Source organism: Juglans microcarpa x Juglans regia, chromosome 3S (genome assembly GCF_004785595.1).
Source record: "Juglans microcarpa x Juglans regia isolate MS1-56 chromosome 3S, Jm3101_v1.0, whole genome shotgun sequence".
Lineage (NCBI taxonomy): Eukaryota > Viridiplantae > Streptophyta > Magnoliopsida > Fagales > Juglandaceae > Juglans > Juglans microcarpa x Juglans regia.
Genome location: NC_054599.1, coordinates 27,337,558 through 27,361,980, shown reverse-complemented (window position 1 = coordinate 27,361,980; position 24,423 = coordinate 27,337,558). Strand labels below are relative to the sequence as shown.

Below are 24,423 nucleotides of genomic sequence, written 5' to 3'. Positions count from 1 at the left end.
GATCTCTGTTCACTACAAAGATTCTTTCCTAGATTTAATAATTGATTTACATTTTGTTTGTTCAATGTAGTATATATTCACTTCCATGCAATAGCTTTCAAAATGATTCCAGCAAGATCTATCCAGGGATTGTTAAATAAATATTATGGAAGGTACTCCACTGTCTGCCTTGCTATATTTTATTGGGTCCTCGGACTGCAGTACTGGTAGAAACCTGGGAATACCCTGCACTGCTAGATGTGCTGGCATAATTTAATAGGCAGCGATGTCATCCATGGAGTGCACTGATGGGCGACTAGCTAGCCTTGGTAAATCATTCATGACCAGATATACATAGCCAGCTCTACTAAAGATAAAATTTGATGAAATCAATCAATTCATAATACAACGTTTTTTTAACAAGGAATTGAAAATGCAACACTAACCCAACAAAGCTTACAAAAACTTCGTAACCAAAAGAAGGACTTGTCTTTTTCGCAATTTAACAGCAGAAAGCTTTAACCCTTTCTTTACACATTAATGTACACACAATGACAATTTTTTTTAAAAATCTGGGAAGATTGCAACAATCACTCTCGAGGAAAATCATTCAGATCGAAATGGTCATCATGTCCACCACAAAATTCTCCATCATCAGCGCCTCAGATTCTCCATAGAACGACATCTTTGTGCTTGGTTTATCTGCATTCACTTCTTTAGTTACATAGGATCCTTAATTATAGTCACGAAATGAAACAACAAAAGCAGAACAACGGTTTCTAGAGTTATTGTAGAATTCTTGTAGATCTCAACTGTCATGTCCAGATTGTGAATGATTCAGATTTTGTTCCTCACTATTAATTTTTTTTTTTTATTCGCTTCATATTACTATTAATAATTTCTGAAATGGCCAAATCTGAATCATTTAGCTTGAAAACAATTAACCAAATATGCATAGTTGGAAAACAAAGAAGCAAATGGTAAATCACAGAGAACTTACCATAAAACGATGAGGTCGTGTTGTTCCTGCTGGTATTGGGTAGCTTAAGAGGGCATGATATAAGTGGAAGAACAGGGAGATTTTGACAATTGCATATTTCAACCATGTACCCGTCAGGGTCATGGAAGAAAAGCTGATCAACTGTAATTCCACCTTCTTTCACCACTGCTGTAACATACTGTATGTTCATCTCCTCTAGTTTGCGTATAACCCTGTTCATGTCTGTGCACTGGAAAGAAATGTGGTTGTCTTTAGGATTTATTGCGCCTTTCTTTGATGGGGCAGCGTCCGACTCCAGCAGATGTATGCCAATACCATAGTTGAACAACCTAAAGAAGAACCGTTCAGTTTTGGATAACAAAAGAAAGAGAAATCAAAAGAGAGAAAACTGCATATTACTTGACATGATCTTTTAAAAGATAAGAGAAAAAAGATCGAGGCTGAAATTGGTGTTTAGTGGGCATACCAAGCTCCTTCAAAGTCGAAGGAGGAAGGGCGTTTGATGAGTACAAAGCCCAAAACTTCCTCATAGAACCTGATGGACTTTTTCAGAGACTTGGAAACGAATGAGACATGATTCAGAGCTAGAAGAGGCATTGTTGTTGAAGAGGAAGACCACTCCTGCATTTTCTCGACTTCTTCTATCAACAACCCCTGCATTTCTTCGATCTCTCCCACGTTCCCCATCTCGCTCACTCTCTGTTGTCTCTCCCTCTCTCTCTCTCTCTGGATTTTTGTCCCTCCTCAGAAGAACTAGAACTTTCGGCTGTGTTGATGTGTAGCCATTAACTGTGGATTCATGAGCATTTTATAGAGCAGAAAAATTATGAGTGCATGCGTGAGCAGCGTGACAGCGTGTGAGAGACAGCAGCCAGCCCACCGAGCAGGACCCAAAAACAGAGAGAAGAAAATGCCAAACTAAACAAGGAAAATATCTAATACAAAAACAAAATGCTAGACTGCCTATTAAAAGTGACAGTTTCTTTTTTTTTTTTAAGAAAAATATTTTAATTATAAAGAGATTTTATAATAAAAATAAATTTATAAATTAAAATAATTTAATATATGTCAGAATGTAAAATTATTTTTATTATAAATTAAATTTAACGCGTCATGTAAAATTAAGTTAATTTATAAATTTATTTTTATATAATTTTTTTGTGACTGTAACACTTCTCTTATAGAAAAATAAAAATTAAAAAAAGAAAAAATATAAAATTTTGGAGTTTGAAACTCCATGCACCTTTTTTTTCTTTTTATCACAACCGACTATTATGAACTTCTTTTTAACGTGTGGCGATCTAATTTGCACCGAAAGTGACATTTTTATAAATTCAAGCATGTGAGCCACATTGTTTTTTCAAGAATTCGAAGTTTTTGCGTGAGTTAGATACTAAAACAATGCGTGAGGTAAATAACTTGTTACGTAATAGTATTAAATAATTAATAAATATGGTTGAATCCACGTCATTTGTTTATTTTATTATTATTTAATTATTAAACTTTATAATTTCAGAAAATAATTTTATAAAATAAACATGTGGGGCCACATTATTGTAAGTGGTTTAAATTTTAAATTTCTCTAGCAAAAATGCTAAAACATTTCTTATTATCTATATATGTATAATTTCGGATAGCAGTAAACAGTTAATAAATATTGTTAAATCCACATGATCATTTTTTTATTTAAATACTAGAATTTTATAAGTTGAACTTGAACAATAATTTAAGATTAATGCCTTATGCATATTTCTATACTTGCAATATTCCTGATTAAATGACGGAAAAGAAAAAGTGTTGCCTGCCTCCTCCAAGTGCCTTATCCACGCACACAACAACTCATTAGTTGGCTGGTTTAAAGATGAAGTACTTTTTTACCATGGCCATTTACTTGGTCAAAGGAAATGATCAAATAATTACTATATATATATATATTGAGATTAATATATATATTGAGATTAATTATTTATTTGTCATTTAATTTTTGATGTTTTCACATTGCAATGATTGCGTTTTGGGTGGGGGTGGGGGGGGGGGGTAGCTATTCAACTTTCTAATATTCTTTTTTTTTTTTTTTTGTAGGCACAACTTTCTAATATTCAATATTATTATGTCATGACTTGTGAAAGGAAACGATATATATGTATGGATTAATTAATTGGGAGAGAATGAGATTAATAAGCTGCATGGCAAACGTTTCAAATTAAACAAAAAAAAAAAATGAATGGTGGGGGGGGGGGGGGGGGGGGTATCCATCATGTCCAGCTGTTCGACAATATATATATTGTCTCTATTGCATGCACTCTCATGCATTATATGACGCGGTCGTCTTTCTTGCTCTGTCTCCGTATTTAATGTCATTAATTAATAGAAAATGATAGGATTGCTATCTTTTTATTATTTATTTATTATTTATTTTATATTTAATTTTTTTATTTTATTTAATGATTAAAATATTAAAAAAATATTTAAACAAATGATAAAAATTTAAAAAATTTAAAATAAACTATGAGTAATAAATGGATGGGTAGTACTACGGTCCTATCACTACTCTTAATTAATTAACCAATTTGCAGTCAGGTTCTCGTGAGATTAAAATTGTGTTTAGATGTTGAATTGAATTGAGTTGAGTTGAGTTTAGATTATAAAATATTGTTAGAATATTATTTTTTAATATTATTATTATTTTATAATTTGAAAAAATTAAATTATTTATTATATTTTGTGTTAAAATTTGAAAAAATTATAATAATAAGTTGAGATAGATTGAGATGATTTTAGTTATCAAATGATGCCTAATAATATAAAAATATAAATAAAACGGGATGCCAGCTCAGTTGATCATTTGGATATACATATATATATATATATATATATATATATATATATACAATATTTTCAAAGAATACAAGTAGGTGGTTGCGTTACTTTCAAAACTAGGACTAACAACTCGTACTGTTGTTATATGACACTTAAAAGAGTATGCGAATCAATTAATTTAATATAACTTGTTTAATTAAATGAGTTAATTAAATTACTTTCGCCTTTACTCTAATAATTTTGTAGTGGGTTCATGTCGAACCACCTGTGAGTTGATGTCGGATGTGCATGTGAGTTTGTGATCAGTTGTGGTAAAGCTGTTAATTATTCTAAATTAATAATGTTGCACACGTAGTACGTAACAAGTCAATTAATTCATGTAACATATTATCTATGAGTTAATCTTAACACCGTCATTTTAATTAAACAGATCATACTTTAAACCTTGATCTTATTATTTTGTTAGGGTTTGCATGCAGAAAGCTAACAACCTTAAACATTCAGACTAATGACAATTGAGACTTGTGAGAATATAAAAACATCTCGATTGTAGCGGCCGGTCTCCGATCATAATGATCGTATACAATACCTAACAACTTTAAATTTATATATATGTGTGTGTGTCTCATGTACGCACGTTTCACGTGCATATTTTTTAAAATCATGTCTAGTCTTAATTTTCATAGACGGTATAAATTTATTTAATTTTGTAAATATATCTTTATAAATGGGGTGCTTTTATTTTCTTAACACACTTGTATCAATCTTCACGAATGTATTAAGGTTGTGATTGGTTTTTGAATTAAATTAAATTCATCTCAATTTATCATAAATTAATTATTGATGGGATTTATTATTTTTTTAACTTCTTATAAAAAAAACATTAAATTCATCTAAACTTATTTTATATATTTTAATCTAAAAAATTAATTTTATCTCAACTTAAAAAAATTAAATACATTCCAATAAAATTTATAAGGTATTATTATTCACAATTTAATTAACCACTGTTAAGGCACTACGTGCAAATCATGCAGACCATGTAACGCCTTCCACAGCAGACTCACCCACTTACAGTGTAGGTGCAAAACAACCACCAAAGCACTACATGCAGAATCACTCAAGGACTTCACCTGCATTGCCTACGCCCAAACTCACCTCCACTAACTATCTGTTATAGCAGGATGAAGAGCGCGCACACACACATACTACTATATATTTTGTATTTTTGTGATAGGAGAATATTCCTATTACATGTAACCTATATGTATTGAGGCTTCGCCTTTGTACATTCGGTAGTGAAGAAATATAATACAGCAGGAAAATTTTCCTCCACAACTACTCAACCTAGATTATGAGTGTTGAGAGTATTTTTTAGTGTTTAAGGAGGAGTAATATTAGAGAGAAACTATTGTAACAGTGTACACTTTATACTTATTGTATAGCTGCTTCTAATTGATTGTTCTCAATATTTATTTGGAAAGATATGTGATTTAGATGATGTCATATCATATGTGTAAAATAAATACTCTTAATAATAATTTCTATCTATATTTATTCTTTAAAGAGACGAAGTATTCAAACTTAGTAATTCACCGTCACGTCCATGTTAATATTTTTAGAAAAATACTATACCTACAGAGAATTCTACCGAAATGCTTTATTAAATTTTTTTTTTTAATTTATTTAAATGAATGCTTGAGTAACTATTTTTAAATGAATATGGAATTTTTTATTTTTAAAAAAGATTTAAACAGTTTAAAAAAATTAAAAAAAAAATTAAAGTGATCGATAGAAGTCCTCTGTAGACTAGCAACGTCCATATTTTTACTTACACGTGTCAAATCTACCCATCAATATCGTCTTTATTGGGTTTGAATTTTGTCGCAACACTCAATAATAATTCAGTACATGGTTGGGGACCACTCAAAACATCATGTCTCTGTAATACTGTATCGTTGCTCTAAAAATATCATTGTTTCTACTTCGCACGTTTATTTATGACGTTTTTGTTTCCTGCAAGAAAGGGAAATCTGTGTAAAACGACTCGAGCACGTAGGTTGCGTTGAAACGATGAATTGAATTAAATTAAGATGATAAAATATTATTTTTTAATATTATTATTATTTAAAAATTTAAAAAATTTATTATATTTTATATTAAAATTTAAAAAAATTATAATAATTATTTGAGATAGATTTAATAATCTCAACTCATCTTAATTGATCAATATAATTTTTTTAAATTTTAATATAAAATATAATAAATTTTAAAATAATAATAATATTAAAAAAATAATATTATAATAATATTTTATCATTTCAATTCAATTCAACATCTAAACGCAGTCTAAATAATAATTATTTTAAAAAATATATAAAATATAAAATATAAATAAAAAAAATTAATTTTTTTAATAATAAATTACGTTTTTTAAAATAATTAAATATTTATACACCTCACAATTATATATAAAATTATTCATTTAATTATGATAGAGAATAAACTATTATATAAGTTCGTGAATCACGTATACTAGTCAATTAGATGACGACAAAGGCAGCAAAAAGTCCACAAAAGTTTTTATTCTTTTTTAAGTTATAAGAACAACGAGAAACCCAATAAACATCAATTAATTAATTAAATTAAGGTTTATTGGAATTAAGGAATGAGACAAAGTTGGAATTAAGGAACATTTAAAAGAGTCTAATCTTGGAACATGGGCTTAATAATGCAACAGTTTCATCATCGGTTTTCCACTTTGAGTATATACTTTTTAATTGCCAGTTGAATTAGATAATTTATTTTTTTATTTTTAAAAAAGGTTAGATATAATGTGCAGATTTTTGTAATACTTATTACTATGCATGTAGAATTATTGATCAATATATATTTATACTCCTAAAAAATAATAATATTTAAAATTAGAAATGCATGTGTGAATCGAAGCAGAGTAGTGTTGGGAGTTTGTGTAATGTATAAAAGGGGACTGGATATGTATGTGATTTTAATAATAAAAAGAAATAATAAGGAATATGTTATTGAATTTGGTGCCTATAGTAATAGAGTTTCGTTCATTCTTTAAGAGCATTAGAAAAGATAATAATTCTCATTTTTAGCAGACTGAAAATAGTATTTCTTTTTTTTTAAAAATAGGACGAGACGATTAGTTCTATTTTATAGAGCATTTTTCTCTGTTAATTTTAAAAATTAAGATAATACCTGTCATAAAAAATTTTGTACATGAGATTGCCTCAGATCATATATGTTAGTATAGCTTGTAGTTTAGATTTTTTCTTATATTAATAAGTTATTTCTATAATTTCGTTTATTAAATGAAATGAAATTTATTTTTATTTTTAAAAAATAAAATAAAAGGGAGTGGATGTAGAGAGGCAGCGGAAAAGTGGGGGGCCGGGGGGTGAGCAGAAGCTAGATATGTAGGGGGGGCCACCATGTGCCGCCATAAATAAAGTAGCTAGCTAGGTAGGGTCAGGATGACAAATATGAACGTGGGGGATGGATTAACTTGTCACGTTTTTTTTTTTTTAAATCAAACATGATAAAGATGTCCTCGTAGGATACAGCATGGAGTAAGCGCTCCCATGTGATCACGGATGATCTGGACATGACCTGGCCGGTTGATCCCTCCATTTTCATCCATTTATGCATTGTATTTTAGCCCAACTTGAGAATATGTGTGAGAGGAGCACTTATCATCACGAGTTTTTGTAATCAGAATGCACTGCAGTTATCATGTTCAATAGGAGTGTTAAATTGTGTTAATAGATTGTATTTGTATTGAATTGTGTCAAGATATATATATATATATATATATATATATTATATGCATTAATTTTAATCCAACTCATTAAATTAATTGTGTCAAATTTTTAAATCTTAATATGACTCGTTAACAAAACGGATCATATTGTGTCAATCCGTTTATGTAAATGAGTTTAACAAATCTGAAATTAACATGTTTGACGTAGTTAAATTTAGAATAATTTATATAAATGTTAAAATCATAATATTTATAAAAAAAATATAAAACTAATTACAAATTTAAAATTACAATCAAAATAATAAAAATATCGAAATTAAAATCTCAATAATTTTATTTTTAAGTATAATGATATAATTTTAATTTTAATGTTCTTAACAGGTCATAATGGATTGACCTGATATCAACTTGTTAAGCAATTGCATGTTAGCGGGTCAACCTGTTTTGACCTGAACTCGTTAAAGTTAAACTCTAATTCACTTTTATTGTATTGTGTTCATGTTATATTAACGATTCGTGTCGTATATTACCACGCCTAATATTAAAATGAGACCTGAGATGGGGTTGGAAATGTCCCCCTAGGAAGCTAATTTATATCATCTACTTCTCTCTCATTTGTAACATGAAAAATGCTACTTTATTTATTCTATTTACTCTCTGATATTGACACCTTGATAGTTAAGAAAGTGATTATTAGTTATTGATTTTTTTTATATTTTTTTAAAATAATAAAAAAAACTATGAATACAAAAATTAAAAAATAAATAAAAAATAAAATTTTGAACTAGTGGTAAGATAGAACTGTGCACTCTAAACGGCAGAGTAGCATTACTCTTATATCATTTACCTCAAAAAGATTATTTTTGGTTTTAGCCGATAATTATGTGTAAATTAGATGGTAAAGATTACATTGCAGAAAATGATTTGTATAATATTAAAGTGTGTAAAGTTTATATAATTTTTTTTTTTTTAAATAAAAGAACGAGAAAAACTTAAAATTCACGTGAAAAAATCTGAGAAATTACATTTATTTAAAAAAATATATATATCACAAAATATGCAAACATTGAGATTATACTGAGAAGAGGAGAATATGAAGACAAAAGATGACACCTCAGAGTTTGAAGTCCTGGAGGAAAAGGACATGACATGGATATAGCTTAGAGTTGGTCCAAGACGCATCTGGAAACAAGATCATCGCGTAGGATAGCTTTGTTGGTTGAACAGGTAATTGGTGGCCAGCCCCGTACGTCTCATTTTTACTCTCTCTTTTCTTTCCTCACGATCGTACGTATCAAGTCCGGACTTGGATTGGATTGGATTGGATTGTCAATTGTGTAGAAAAAAAGTAGTGGGACGATTAATCGAAAATAAATGGTCATTATTTAGCCACGTCAACAAAATTGACTAATCTTCAAGAAAACAGATCACGATTGCTAATTGTCTCTTAGCAAAAGCAAAATGCAGAGATTGGGTGGCTACTGGCTACCCAAAGCCGCTGCCTTGAAAATGATAAGGAATATTCTTCTATTACTTATTTATTATTTGATTTTTTTTTAATTTTTTTATTTTAAATGGTTAAAAAAAATAAAAATTATTAAGATTATATATATTTTTTAATAATTAAAAATTTTAAAAAAATACTTAAAAAAATAAATACACAATAAATAATAAAAAAATAATAACCCTATCACTACCCGGCTGCCTTTATCCGCTGTGGCTGTGTATCGTCGACACCATCGCTCGCTCGCTCCTCATCATCTTTACGTGGTTGCTTCTTTCTGACATATTACCAGTGTAGGAGACCATATCAAAGCATCAACGAGGTGGCGTGGAAAACGATGCTCTACACTTTGGACTTGATCTCTTGATTTTTTCTTTATTTTCCCTTTGGTTTATTTTCCAGAATACAGTAAAATTCAATAACGTGCCTTGGAAAAATGTTTCTTCATTGTACTTGAAATATATTTTAAAATAAAAAATACTTTCTATTATTTTAAATCATGTTGATAAATAAAATAAAATATCTCACATGAAATAAATACTATATATTTTATGGAAAATATGAATGATGTTGGTCTGGTGTCGAACCCTCAACCACATGCAGTTGACTAATAAACAAGTATAGAACAGCAGACCAAATGCAGGAAAGAGAGGATTTTATGGGATGGAGATTTTGATAATGGTGGGGTGGGAGTAGTACATGTGCATGTACTACTGCCATTCAACCAACACAGACTTTAAATGCAAAGATGTGAACATGATGTCCATCTTGTGGGCTTCATTCATTCCGAGCAGTTGTGGGCACCATTGGAAGTATAATTTAATAGATGGAGGCCTAAGAAGTAGGGTTGGGCTTTAGCTAAAGATCCATGCTAGTTCTTTTTGCAGAAATATGTCATGATCAAAGCCAGCCAGACAGCCAACCAAATTGACCTACCAACGAAACTACAATGATACAATCTCACTTTATTCATTGTTTCACACGTGGTCTTCAATTTCTAGTACATTGGAAATGAGGAACCATGCATGGAGTCTTTACTTTTAGATTTTTCGAAGGTTATTGCCAAGTTCTCCCATTTTTTATTCACAAATCTTTTCCATACGTCCGGAACAACGATCAAGATTTGAGGACCCAGCCAGAAATATATCTTCAGATTACGGATTTTATTTATTTTTAATATAATTTGAGTTTGAGCTTAAATTCGAAACTTAACGTTTGGATTCGGAACTTACTTTAACTCATCTCATCATTATAAATTTATTAAATTTCTACATAAAATATAATAAATAATTCAACTTTTTCAAATTCTAAAACAATAATAATATTAAAATAATATTCTAACAATATTTTTTCACCTCATCTAAAACCATCTCAACTCATCTCTAAATTCAAATAGGGATCAACTTGAAAATGGATTTTTTTTTTTTTTTTAATTCTGTTTTAATATAGAAGGGATGGAAGAAACAGCCCTCTGTATATGCAGATTGAGTTATGGAAAGGGGTCAGGTTAGAGTCATATTTCCCAGTTGCAGTTCAATCTGAATTGGATAGAAAGCCTTTGTGGAATAGAAAGCCTTTGGATTGAGAAACTCCAAAGTGTTTTGAGTCTGGTGAGCATTTGTTATGGCTTGATTTTCTCTTGGAAATTGGTTTTGAGGAAGAACAAACCTCTCTCTTTAACCCTCTTACTTAAGGGGATCACAAGCCTCTTTGCCAAGGATTTGACCATATCGCCTCGGTGCATTAATTTGGATGATGGCCATTGATCATCATCTCATCTGGATGATAAGAGTTACTGAGGGTAAGATAGTTTCTTCCCTCACCAAGAAAGAGACAACAAAATGTGGTCTTGGTGTCACGTAGAGAAAACAAAAAATTATCACAGTTTATTAATGCAGTAATGGATAACATATAGTAGTGGGGGTGCATTAAAAATAAATAAATAAAAGGGAGGGGGTTTGCATTATCCATTGTCCATCACGTTCAATCAGACAAGTAACAATTGAATTGATATTTCATTATAAAAATACTCTCATTTTATTTTAAAACATGTGTTATGAAATGCATTGAGAAATATGTTGTGTAGATATCATTACTCTTTGGTTAAACGGGATAGTCATATTGTTTAAATTCTTAGATACAAAAATTGTTGATATGGAAGCACTGAAGAGGTTGTATGCCTCATAATCTGTTTGGTTGTACTATTGCTTGCAACTACATGAATCTTTGAAGCTTTGATTTTGCTGTTCAACATAGACAACGTGATTGATTTTCTTAAGCTGCCAAGTGCAAATGCCAGATGCCAAACTTGACATCCGGCATAAATAATGCCGATTAATATTAAGGGGCAGTAATTTCTTGTTTGATATAATGATATTTGAAAAGAAAATGGGAAATTAATGGCGCGGGATATGGCTCAGGGTGGTAACATCTTCCACTAGAAAGGTTAAAACCGAGGAAGCTGCAGCGGCAATGGCGTTTGTGTGGAAACTTCCCAACTATGACCAAACTCAACATATGCCTGGTTTGGTTATATAGTTTAGATGATATGAAATGTTTTGCTGAAAGTTGAATAAAATTTTATTATAATATTATTTTTATTTTAAAATTTGAAAAAATTGAATTGTTTATGATATTTTGTGTGAGAGTTTGGAAAAGTTATAATGATGTGAGATAAGATAAGATTGTTTGGTTTTGTGTAACCAAATCAGCCCTAAGCCTTTAGAGTTTTGATTAGGGCATTTTACATCTAACAAAATTATATATAACATAATAATAACATTTTAGAAGCCTCACTTTTGGTTTTAGAGAAATGTTTATATATCTAGTTTTTAGGATTGGTGCCCAAAGACGTATTTTAGACATAGAAGAGTTGTTTTGGTTGTAAGCTTGTATATAAACATACTACTTTTTTAAATAAAATATTGTTGATCAGGCAAAAGCCCATGTATATAGGATACATTAACAAGAGCATTGCCCGAGTGTGCTAGTTTAGTAATTGTGAACACACAAACTTATATTGGACAACAGTCGAAAGAAAAGACAATGCAATTACCAAGTGACAATGCTTTCATAGCAGCAATGTGCTTGGTTTTGCAATAGGTGAATTTACAAATAGATTTTTTTCTATTCCATAAATGATATCTAGTTGGGGATGCCATAACCTACTTTGGAAGTTACTCCAGGTCATGTAAAATGCAGCCAATAGCAGCTTGAAGAAAATTTCTGCAGCATTGAGTTCTGGTACATTCAAAATCCACAAACATGTGGAATTGTTGGGACTAGCTAACTAACTAAACATTGAATAAAACAACTGAAGTCCACGGCGATAAGGGTACAGAACCAAAACTTTTCAGATGGAAAACTAAATGTAAATTTTAGGAAAATATGGGAAGAGTTTAAATTCTAGGTACTTGTCTAGAGAATCCATTAACTAGTGTGCACGCGTCATCTTTACTTTTGGCATGCCCTTCTTCATCTGACGGGCACGCTCTTTTGCTTCTTTCTTCCGAACAGACTCTGCACTAAGCTTTGCCTCGGCTTCCTCCATTATCTTTTTTCTCTCTGCCTTCTTTTTCTGCAAGGCTTCTTGCCTAGCATTTTGAAGTTCTTTATATGCCTCTTGAGCAGCCTTTAATCTAGCTGCTTCTGTTTTCAATCGAGCCTGCAATTGCACAATTTGTAGTTAAACAAATCACTTACTTAGATGGCCAGTTTTGTTTAGTCAAATTGCAAAATATTGTCATCAGCTGACCCACCTGAGAACTAAGTTTGTAACGCCCGATCAAGTCAATATAATAAGGTACAAGAGCCACCAACCGAGTCATATCGGCCATATTATTCGCATCTGGGAGGGCAAACTTGAACAATAGCATCCTCTTGTGTGTGCCTGGGTGTTGATCAGAGAAATGCATCGAGATGAAATGTTTTCCGAATTTCTCAAAAGCTTTTTCTCCACAAACCTGCAGAAAACCGGGTTACGAGTAACATAAATGAAACCATAATAACCAAACCTAAAGAGTGTAACAAGATAATAAAGGCTGGGAATGATATAAGAATCTGGGAACAGACCAACAGCTTACAAATAAAAAGAGCATTATTACATTCACTACTGTTAGTGAAATTAGTACTGGAGAAAGACTGTGAAGCAATGATAAGAGTACTCCAATAAAGTTTGAAGCTCAAGCTAGATGACAAATGAAGATTCTTTTTTCTGATTGATCTGAGCATGCGATAGCATTGCATAGGAAGTGAACAACACACAAGAAGTTACACATCTTTTAGATGGGGCAGATCATGCAAAACACCTCTTCCTTAGATAAAGCCATGCGTGAGTGATCAAATAGGGGTTATCCAACAAATCCTGTACCTGACTACGAGTCTGACCAGATCGCAGGAACATACTGAATGATCTTGTACAATGCAAATGTTAATTCACCCACCCCAGATACTTGTGATTAAGTTCAAATGATGCACCAGGCCTTTTCTTTTCAAATCACGCCATCATTATCATTAACTTCAATTATTAACTCCGTAGTAATAAATGCCACTATCTATTAATCATGCATCACAAGATTCATTCAAAAGTATTGCGGATGTGATATTCTGAGGGAATGTGGCGTAGTAATAAATGCCACTATCTATTAATCATGCATCACAAGATTCATTCAAAAGTATTGCGGATGTGATATTCTGAGGGAATGTGGCGTACTATAGCTCCAAATCATGCAAAATGTGCATATCCCCCCCTTAATATGAGGGATAATGAAAATTAAATCTCTCCTCATGGAACAATAAGCTACCGAAAATAGGTTTACATATTCTTTAACTATTTTTCAATCAATTTTTTAAATTATATCAGTTTGTCTTTCAAGTGAAGATCATACTGAATCAAGCACAATTCTAAATTTATACATGATAAACCACAGTTCAAAGCATCGACAAAAATAAATACTAAATACAAAGCAATTCCAAGGAAAGAAGAGACTCCAAATGCTACGCAACAATATAACAACTAAGACCTCAGCGTGCACCACACTCTAAAAACACAGCAAAACATCAAAAGTCAAAACAAAAAAAAAAAAAACAAAAAATTTATTCTAAATTTCACACTATCCTAACTAACTCCTCGTAAAGTTCGTTAGGGCAGGTTTGGGGGGTGAGATGAGAATTTTGTGTTTTGTTTGAGAGTTTAAAATATTATGTTTTAATATTATTATTGTATTGGGATTTGAAAAAGGTGATTTGGGATTTGAAAAAGTTGAATTGTTTATTATATTTTGTATGAGGATTTGAAAAAGGTGTAATGATGAGATGAGATGAGAATTTTGTGTCTCATCCCATCCCCAAACCTGCCCTTATGTCTTTTACTTGTCAAAATTCCTCTTATTTATCAAAAAGTTCTTTTATTTGTGAAAAAAACGTTAACAGTTGTTGTCGATATACGAGCATCTCTAAAGCTCAATAAGAGCTCTGTTTAGTTTTTTCCAAAAAAAAAAAAAAAAGAGCTTCGTTTAGTAAAAAAAAGTAACTGAAAACTTAAATGTGCATACAGAAGTAACCAAATTCTCCGCAGTAAAGTTCTCCAAAACAGCACTTACCAAAAAAAAGACTACTCCAAAATATTATCCACTAAACCATTGAATTTCAAAAGAAAATCAACACGCAAACATAACCGTTGCAAGCAAGAAAAAATTCCTCACATTTAATTATCAAAATCTAAAACATACAACTGTTGAAACGCAACTACACACAATGTTACAATACACAAACATAAAAACATTCAAGGCCCTGGGATCTAAACTAAACAATATCCATTCACATGGAAAAACATCCTAAAAAAAATACTCAAAGCAAGCAAAATGGCAATCCCATCAAACAAAACAAAATGTAACCGAATCCAACCTGATCAAGCACGGCCTCCGTGATCAAATCCGCCGCCACCTCCTTCGATTCTGAGATAACTGCCAACTCTTCGCTCACCCACTTCCTGCCACTCGTTGGCGGGGACACCGTCCCTGCGAACTTCTGCAAATCCCTGACCTCCTTCTGCATCGCCTTCGCCAACTTCTTCCTTGCCACCGCGAAAACCACTTGATCCATGGCGTCGTCGTTCATATGCACCTCGAAAGAAATCTCGTCCTTGCACGGCACCACCAAATTGTACAACCTCGATATCAAATCATGCCGGCTCTTCAGCTCCATCGTCGCCAGCAAACCCTGGCAGTACCTGCGCCCACTGGCATAGAACTTGAACACGGTCTGCCCCTCCTTCAGTAGCAACGGCGAGTCTTCCCCTTCGCCTACCCCCAATAGACTGAAATTCCGCTCGAAGACGGAGTCTTTGGTGGCGAACTTAGCGGCCCAAGCGAGGGCTAGATTCTCGTTCTCGCGCTTACCGGTGAAGTAGTTGATCAAGAATATGATCAGGAAAGTCCCGCACACGATCTCGACTGTGAAGGATTTCGGAACCGGCTTCGCTTTAGGGGAGGCCGAGGGACTAGATTTTGGATCGGAAGGCGTGTCATTTTCGGTGATAATCGGGGTCAGGAGGGGCTTATCTTGGAGAATCGGTAGGCCTTCGAATTCGTCCTCGTCCCAGTCCTCGAAGGTAGCGGAAGAAGGCTTGGGAGGATCCGACAAAGGCGGAGACCGAGATTGAGGACTTGGATCCGGGGGAGAAAGTGGGGAGGAGTGGGGATCCGACAGAGTGAGAGGAGGGGATCGGAGGGAATTAGGGTAGAGGATATCGGAATCGGAGTCTATATCGGGATCTGCATCTTCGGAATCGAAGCCTTCGAAGTGGGAATCGGCGGCAAGAATGAGGGAGCGAGAGAGATGGGAAAGGAAGAGGTTGAGGAGTGAGAGGAAAGCGAGCAGATGCAAGAGAGAGGGAAAGAGGGGTCGACCCGCCATGGCAATCTCTCTCTCACTCTCTCTGTGGATGGAGATTTGTTGTTCCTTCGAGTGTGTACTGTTGATGTGTTCTATAACTGAACACTCGTTAAATTACAGGATTATAAATAAAAGAAAATTTCTATTTGTCAGACTATATAATAGATGAATTAATAATAAATAAATAAATAAAATCATATTCTTAAATTATATTATATTACTCGCACTAATTAATATATCATGTTTTAATAGAATTTTATTTATTTAATCCTTAAAATCATTTAAAATATTTTACCTGAAAATAATTAAATTCATAAAACAAAAACACCTCTGCTTTCCTGTTCATTATATGGATTGAACACGTCTTTAGATGTCCGACTCTCCCATAGATAAAAATATAAGTTCACTTTCACTGCATATTCTTAACTTTTTGAAGTTGTGGATCCAAGGGCATTCCAAATGATTCATACCTTTTATACAATTATATTTTGAATGAGAGAGATTTTGATAAAATAATTTATAAAAATAATATCAATTTATAAAAGATTGTAAATATATATATATATATATATATATAAGTGTATCATTACTTGAATGGCATAAAAAAAAAAAAAGGTCTTTTCAGGAAAAACGTAGCATCCAAAGAACAAACACACTTGCTATGAAATTAACTAAAATACAATAAACAGAATTAGCAGGATGTAAAAATTATACCGCCAGTCAGCATAATCTGCAAGGATCAAATGAATTCCTCTGCTTATAATAAAGAAATAAAATAAAAATCCCGTTTCCTAGTCAGCATTCTTCAAGCCAGATGTTCGTAATTAATGAACTGACACTTCACTTGTTTCGCCATTTCTGAGAGAAGGAACTACTGATCAAGGCCTGTTAGTAATTTGCAGTATAGAGTAGGCACACATGCAGTGAACACCACCAAGCCGAGATGGGGATCAGCAACATGCTTGGATAGTTTGAATGAGGCATGAATGGTAAGATCATCAAGTGCGAGAACCGTCACCGCAATCCACCAACCTTGAGATCCCTAATTACTTGAGGGGTTTGTCTTCTTCTAACAACAATTGGATCATGGACCCGATAACCTCGTTATCAACAACTGTGGCATTCTGAGAAACGAAGAAAATAGTATGCATCATTTTGGGTTGAGGGCAGTTTCAGGGAAATGATAATACTAAAGTCCATATCACTAGGCAATGCCTTCTGACCATAAATATAGTTTAACTAGTAAAAAAATTTACTATTTCAAGGAAAGTCCAAGTAATAGCTTGACCAAAAAAAAACTTGGTAATAATGTTTATAAACCATCCAGATGGTCAGACTGGCCTAGGGCTGATTCTGAGCTGATCCACAAACGAGGAACTATAATATTTATAAAATGGTAGAATGTGTGTGTGATGATTGCCATATCTAATACATACATAATGCAGAATTCAAGCTTTGAATTCTTAGTACATAGACCACGTGTATGCTGAATGAAGGAAGATAAAAGCTGTGCTAAGCATACACATCTACCAATCAGAAAGAAAACATGCAACAATGGATAATAAAAACATGATGAACTAATAAATCAAAGCAAAATAAATGGTACCACTGGCTTTCTAATTAGCTCCTTCAAAAGTGAATGAAGAGTTAGCCGCAGTTCCTTGAACAGGACTGCAATTTGAGCTGCTGCTGTCAGTTTTAACCATCCATCTATGACCACCAGTCCAGTCTGCAATGTAGGAGCATCAATACACCGTCACAAAGGAAGACATTTCAAAAATGCTACAAAAGGAAATGATCACCAGACATATCCAACATTTAAGCTCCACTTATCTTTAGTCAGTTGTCATCACATTAAAATCTGGAACTTAATGATATCTAATAAGGGCATAATTTATTGGATATCAAGCTAATGCAACATAAACAGGGTTGGACCCTGAGTTGCATAGTATGGAAGCCAAATGAGGTAAAGAATAAACACAGAATATAACATTGGGAAGTCAAGTTTGCGTACGTACATATATATATATATATATTGAAGTTTTTTTTGGGATGATGCCATTTGGTCATGGAACTAATACATATGCTGAACTTACGGTCTTACAGTTGGCTCTTCAATTTTGTGCTGATAATGTATAGACAGTGGTCATTATGGAATCGGATTCAGCTCTTATTCTTTGGTTTAACCATCTTAACCATCAGATTTGGGATGACATTTTAAATCTTCATTTTTCTGTGAGTATCACACTTGTACATACGCCAAGGGAAGGAAATATAGTTGTGGTTTGCCTTGCAAAACTGAGTGCTTCAGGTGTTAATTCTTCCTTTAGATCAGTTTCTCAGTTACCTGTTGAGGCCCAGGGAGACCATATACGAGATTTGGCAGGTGTTCCTAGATTCAGGAACCACGAAATTTTTTGAAAACAAAAACAACATTTAGGATGAATGTGCCTTTTTTGCAGGGGGAAAAGTAAAATAGATACCTGATGCTGAATATTGATGGAGCCACCAAACAGCAAGATAGAGTAAGTAGAGATAACAGAAGAATCTCGAATAAAAATTCTGTTGGTTTCAACCTGAGAAAAAATCAGGGTGAAATTCTAAACCTAAAATAATGATACAGTGAATGCTCAGAGAAAAAAAAAAAAAAAGAAGAAGAAGAGGAGAGAATTATATAGGGTGAACAGTGGTTAACCAAATATTGCAATTGCAATGGCAAATCTCTTGACCATCCTCATATCAATATTATCCCAAAGTCCCCAAAGCATCATTGGAAGTTGAACCCCAATGTTGAGTTAAAACTTAATTGCATCTTCCCATATTGACTTAAGTAGCTTATGCAGCACAAAAAAAAGCATCTCATGGAATTTCAATTTACTAGAGACAGAATTTTGATATAGTTGAAAGATCTCTCTCTCCTCTCTCTCTCTCAACCAAAACTATATTACTTGTACTTCAAGGGAAGGAACCGATTATTTTATTTTTGCCACCACACAGCATAAACAAAGATTTATTTCCTTTCCTTGGCAAATCATTTCCAATCGGTCTTGTGGTTGTAAGATACAAAAAGTACCAAAATCTTGAGTTACTAGGAAGCCGGGTATATTTACATCAAGTATACACTAACCCCTTCCTCCGCAAGACTGCCACCAAAACAGACATGCAAGACAAAACTTGAGACAGACCAAAACAGACAATTGGGGCTCAAATGCGAGCTTTGCACTTGCTAAACGAAGCTAGTGGCAAAAACCAAAACAGAAGCTGAAACAAGGTGGTTTTAAAGCTCAAACAAACAACCTCTTATGAAATATGAGGATTAAAAATATTAGAATCAGCGAAAAAATTGATTCATAGAATTTGATAACTTAGAATTTGATTAAGCACTGAGACTATTGTCTTTGTACTTTTCCCACGCATAACGTTCTACCTTCATGTGAAATCAAAATATCATGAACTGATACTAGAACAAGGAAATGACTAGAAAAAAAGAAATTGATTCATAGAATTAAAGCGCAAACCTTTTCAAGGAAGACAAGGAAGGGATATCGAAATGCTTTCAAATTACTGTTGATAGAAGAAGGGTGTATGTGAACTTCTCTTCTTCCATCATACCAAACAGGGCGATCCTGCGTTACTGGGCCAATAGACTGTTTAAGGTTGCCAAGAGCTGTGGCAGTAATGCCTTGTTCAGTGGCTGCCACATTAGGGTATAAACCTGCACATAATATAGCCTGCACGAGTACTCCATGAATGTTTACTTAGTAACAGGGAAAATGGTATTTTCAGTTCCAACTAAACATGAGAACACCTCATTTTTCATTGTCATATAGATTAGCCATCTACACAATCAATGTAATAACAATAAATTTTATTTCCTCGTACCCATGATATTAATGGAAGCCCAACATAACAAATTTAAGAAAGTGACAGAAAACAGCAGCAAAACTGCAAAATGTTGACAGCAATAAAATCATTACAAGTTTGGTCCCTAGGAATTGGCTCTGGTGACGAAGGGGATGGTTGAAGTTTGTTCTTGTTCAAGTTTGATACAAATAAGAAAAACAGTCCAGACATCAAGGATGAAATGCGCCTCCTGGGTTGTGTAGAAAAAATGTTTCAGTTTATACCCTTTAAATTCTGTTGAATATAACTAAAAAGATGTACAGTCTAATCAGCCTAGTAAGAAATGTTTAATAATGTGTAGACTATGAGCTTATATTCCAGTTTTATGGTTTCTATTGACTATATGTTTCATCTAGCGGAGAGACCATTAATGAGTGACTGGTCTAATCAAATAACCAAATGTATTACTCCACTTAATACAAGGTAAACATTTTGCACTGCTAATGTAACTGAACGTGAATATTTTATCTCTGAGGGAAAGGTCAACTAAATACAAACAGCAGCCTTATTGTTCTGACCTTTACAACTGATGAATAACATGAATACTTATTGAATGGTTGCGATGCATCAGAAAACCAACTGTCAAAATCCTCTTTCTTTTGTCCTTGAACCTGACCATGAAAACATAGGAATCCCCAATTCAGGACATAAAGCTCCAGAAGCTAAGAATTTAAAATAGAAACTTTCATCAAAAAAACACTTTGGAAAAAACCTTCAACAAGATTATATTGAAATGTAATTCAATCAATTCATAACAATCCAGAGTAAATAGAATGATAAACTTTGCATTTTTCAAAACCCCCCTTATAACTCTTGTGATGGCATCCAATATTTATTTATCACTCATGAATAAGATTCAAAATATAAATTAGGCCTGCATGCAGATATGGACGGCAGAATTCTATAAATCACATCATAAAGCCTGAGGCAAGTAGTTGTATGCCGCCACAGATTGGTGGTTAATTATAATTAACGACCGGGCTTGTGACTGTGCATGCATCGTGGGCATTTGTGCGTGCACGCGTGTGCATATTGGTGGGTATAGGACATGGCAATGATATCTTTGACAAGAAGTTCAGATGGACAAATTTTGCTGTATCTATTCAGAACAACATTGAAAATTGTTTCATACACAAAAACTGCATCGTGTAGATGACATCTCGGACAAGTAGTTTTGTTAAGTGTCCTTTAATGCTGATAATTTTCAAGAACAGGCAAGAGTTGAGGCATGACATCAGGTCGCAGGCTAGAGGTAATGGCATAATGCCAAGATACCGTGGTTGAAAACAGCACAACTATCGATTATAAATTACTCACGAGAAAGGCACTGTACCTGATACTTTTTTGGAAGGTTGATGAGGCCAATGTCAGCTAGCAACGATCCAAACTGTATTCTCATGTCTCTGAAATGGAAGCACATATATAAAAAACTGGGAAGAGTTCAGGTATTAATAAAGTTAAAAGACAAAATATTATTGTGCCAGGATGTTCTGAATACTGGCATGATACAAATTTAGCCCATCATACAAATGTTTTGGTCAGCTTAGTTACAAATTTGCATTGATAACAGGGAAAAAAACAATCAGCACCTTTACCAATTGCCTTTCTCACTGGGGACAAAATACAGCATACATATACTTATCACAGTGTCCCTGCATCCTGACTGCTTCTTGCTCTGGGACATCTTTCTATGACCTAGAAGATTTCCTTTTACGTCTCCCTGAGGTTGATAAGACAAAATGGGGCACTCTAGCCCATTTAATTCTCTAAATCGAGATATCAACATCATAGGTCGTACTGAAACAGATTTCAAAGACAGCAGGCTATCTTGCCATCCTTGATTGGATTGCACGCGACTGTTTACAGCTCCATTGTGTGGGTTCAGGTTAAAATATTTGTATAAATGTATCGCCATGCTAATTTTGATGGAAAAAAAAGAAGTGAAATACAATAACCTAGTTGAAGTGTAATGATCATGCACACTGGCTGCTCGGGCTCTGCAATTCATGTTTGTTATCTGCATTTCCTCTACTCCACCAGGAGCATCACCTCTTCTTCTATCTTAGCTACTGCCTTGCTCATCGATTCCCAAAAGCTCTAGTCACTTGCTGCAATAGCAGGCTTCTCATGTGGTTATACATCAAATAGATGCAAGTGTAGGTAATTCAGGAGCTCCTCATATGGACTGGTTAAGTTCCTCCCTTGGGAAAAATTTCTAGGGAAGTCGGGTGGACATCTACATGAGCATCACATGATTCCAAACCAAACACTGCAAGAAACATGTGCAGCTAGGTATACCTAATGAAAGCCTAGTGATCCTCTTGATGCTTATTGCAATCCCTTTAGAGATAACATGGGCTAACTAACAAAAGAAAAATGGAAGCAAACAAATTCTTAAAAACATGCTTAATATTTTAATCCAATATTAAATATGCTTGATGTTCTAGGCTGAACAAAGTAGAGGCAGCATTGGTGAAACCCACCATCAGAAATTTATGTTTGCATGACAGATGTTTCTTTGCACGCAATGCGGTGCGCCTACGAGGTTTGCAGCTTTGTAATTCAAAAATTGAAACAAATATCATAGGACATATAAATATGCTCAAAAAGATATCATCATGTAGAAGCCAATAAATCATGTTCATAACAACATAAGTGATAGCATCCAACTTATGGAAAGGTAGTAAAGAAAACAGTGTGAACCTAATGCACAGGCATCTGCATATTCTTGTTTATCACTCAAGGAGAAGTACATTATTCCTTTACTGATAGGTAGAAAAGAAAGAAGTGTATTATTCTTTATCAAGCATAAGCTTTTTAAACAGGTTATTCTTTCTAGTAGCTATCAACCGTCACTGGACCTCAGGAAAGTCAGGTTCAATTATCTTGCGCAAATAGAGTCATATGATTCTGTGCATGGGAAGACAACATAAATAATTTTTAACAAGCTTGGTTATCAAAATAATATGTGAGAGGATTTTTTTTTTTTTATATATATGTGAGGACATATAACGGGGACCTACGAAAGGAACATAGAATCAAGAGAAAAGAAGCTACACCTTATCATGTACATAACTGAGCTGCTTAAAAAATTTGAATTGCAAAAATTTTGAGCAGCTTTAGCTCCTTTCTGCATGACCCAAGTTTATTGTATCAGTAAACAGTGTTCCAAGACTACATGGCATTATAATGATCAACTACGCAAATTATACATATGTTATCATACAGTCAATAACAGCAGAGATCTTCAATCCTAAGTTATGGCTTATCTGATAAACAAAATGTCACAAGAAAGACGGGGCTATCTACTCTTTAGAAGGAAAGCAAGAAGTAATTTAGAATTTTGCTTTAAGACATATTGAAGAAAGCACATTGGTTACGGCATGACAGTACCGGTAATAGAATAACCAGTGTGAGCGCAACATAGTGGTCCTTGAACACTAAACCAAACTAATGGAGGCAGGGTAAACCTAACCTCGCGTAGACTCTTCTCCCATTTTCTGTATGCAGCCATCATCAACAGGTGGTCAGATTGTCTGTCAGCATCATCTGAATCACTAGAACCACCAATCTTATCATTCAAAAGCACCAATTTTGCTCTTTCAACATTTTGCCTCTGGAAACCAAAATTTTCATACATACTTCAAATTCTTCTAGTTTCAGAAAAGAGAACCATCAGTCAAAATTAGTGCAGCATTAATTGACAGACCTCATCTTTTGGATACACAAATGGAGATTTGTAGCTCAAAAATGCTGAAATTGAGAGAATGGGTGATAAGCAACCAAATATAGCACCATACAGCATCATCTGCAGTTTGAAAGGAAAACAATATATGAAACTTTTACTAGAAAAAGGAAAACCAAAAACAAGGGTACACAGCAGTCTATCATGAAGATAAGTAGAAGACTTTTCTGTGTCTGAGAGAGACGAAGAAAGAGACGACTAATCTTCAAGAAAGGGAAAGCTGAAGTACTGAAAAATCAATGGGAAATTTTATCCAAGTACATTTCTAAGTACAGGCAGCACAATTCAAACAATACATCCAATTGAGACTGTCAATCTGGGAGGGCTGACACAGGACAAAGCTAGCCCCAGCTCTGGATAAACTATCCCTTCGCTGAGATGTCCAATCAAATTTCAGCTTCTGTTCTACAGCCTGACCTAAGCACCTTTTGTTGGCTGACTAGATTTAAATGCATAAAAAATGAGAACAAGTTCAATAAATGAGGGATAAACAAGAATGGGTTCAATAGAAAGGACACGTATGATGAGTGATGCCTAGGAGTTGAGAAGATTTCATCATACTGGAAATGGAATGGATCTTTGATCATCATGAGTGTACTAAGATTTGCCATGTTGTACCACTTTGTCTTATGCGGATGCCATGAGAAAAAGAAACAACCCTACCATTAATGGAGTCAAGCAGAGTTTGAATAAGTTTAACTCTTGTTTTTAAAACATCATACGATTGGTCATTTTCATTAGCTAGCATCTAATGCTAAGTCATTTCCGATTTTATTGCTCCTTGTTTGAATTTT

At 33.6% G+C, this 24,423-nt stretch overlaps 3 protein-coding genes across 8 annotated transcripts in view; all 3 read right to left on the bottom strand.

The window, feature by feature from the left end:
* Window positions 1-347: 347 nt before the first annotated feature.
* Window positions 348-1,772, bottom strand: LOC121257205 (metallothiol transferase FosB-like). The gene is made up of 3 exons (XM_041158138.1): window positions 1,446-1,772; window positions 980-1,308; window positions 348-681 (listed from the first exon to the last, which is right to left on the bottom strand). The coding sequence occupies exons 1-3, from the start codon at window positions 1,664-1,666 to the stop codon at window positions 590-592; spliced, it is 642 nt and encodes a 213-aa protein (XP_041014072.1). The 5' UTR covers window positions 1,667-1,772; the 3' UTR covers window positions 348-589.
* A 10,504-nt stretch (window positions 1,773-12,276) lies between these two features.
* LOC121257204 (uncharacterized protein At5g49945-like) lies at window positions 12,277-16,116 on the bottom strand. Its single transcript, XM_041158137.1, has 3 exons — window positions 14,992-16,116; window positions 12,846-13,049; window positions 12,277-12,751 (listed from the first exon to the last, which is right to left on the bottom strand). Exons 1-3 carry the CDS (start codon window positions 16,000-16,002, stop codon window positions 12,521-12,523), a joined length of 1,446 nt encoding a protein of 481 aa, XP_041014071.1. The 5' UTR covers window positions 16,003-16,116; the 3' UTR covers window positions 12,277-12,520.
* A 530-nt stretch (window positions 16,117-16,646) lies between these two features.
* The window catches only part of LOC121257555 (DExH-box ATP-dependent RNA helicase DExH7, chloroplastic), a 29,854-nt gene continuing 22,077 nt past the window's right edge, over window positions 16,647-24,423 (bottom strand). For 2 of the 6 annotated variants that reach the window (XM_041158594.1, XM_041158598.1), the window contains exons 26-34: window positions 23,594-23,692; window positions 23,360-23,500; window positions 22,944-23,014; window positions 21,218-21,287; window positions 20,403-20,495; window positions 19,500-19,712; window positions 18,465-18,557; window positions 17,588-17,710; window positions 16,647-17,105 (exon numbers count right to left, since the gene is read on the bottom strand). In XM_041158594.1, coding sequence (XP_041014528.1) covers window positions 17,028-17,105; window positions 17,588-17,710; window positions 18,465-18,557; window positions 19,500-19,712; window positions 20,403-20,495; window positions 21,218-21,287; window positions 22,944-23,014; window positions 23,360-23,500; window positions 23,594-23,692 — 981 coding nt within the window. In that variant the 3' untranslated portion in view covers window positions 16,647-17,027. Of the gene's footprint in view, window positions 17,106-17,587; window positions 17,711-18,464; window positions 18,558-19,091; window positions 19,125-19,499; window positions 19,713-20,402; window positions 20,496-21,217; window positions 21,288-21,839; window positions 21,993-22,943; window positions 23,015-23,359; window positions 23,501-23,593; window positions 23,693-24,423 lie in introns of those variants that run through there. The other 4 variants (XM_041158595.1, XR_005939240.1, XR_005939241.1 and 1 more) reach the window with 4 other exon arrangements.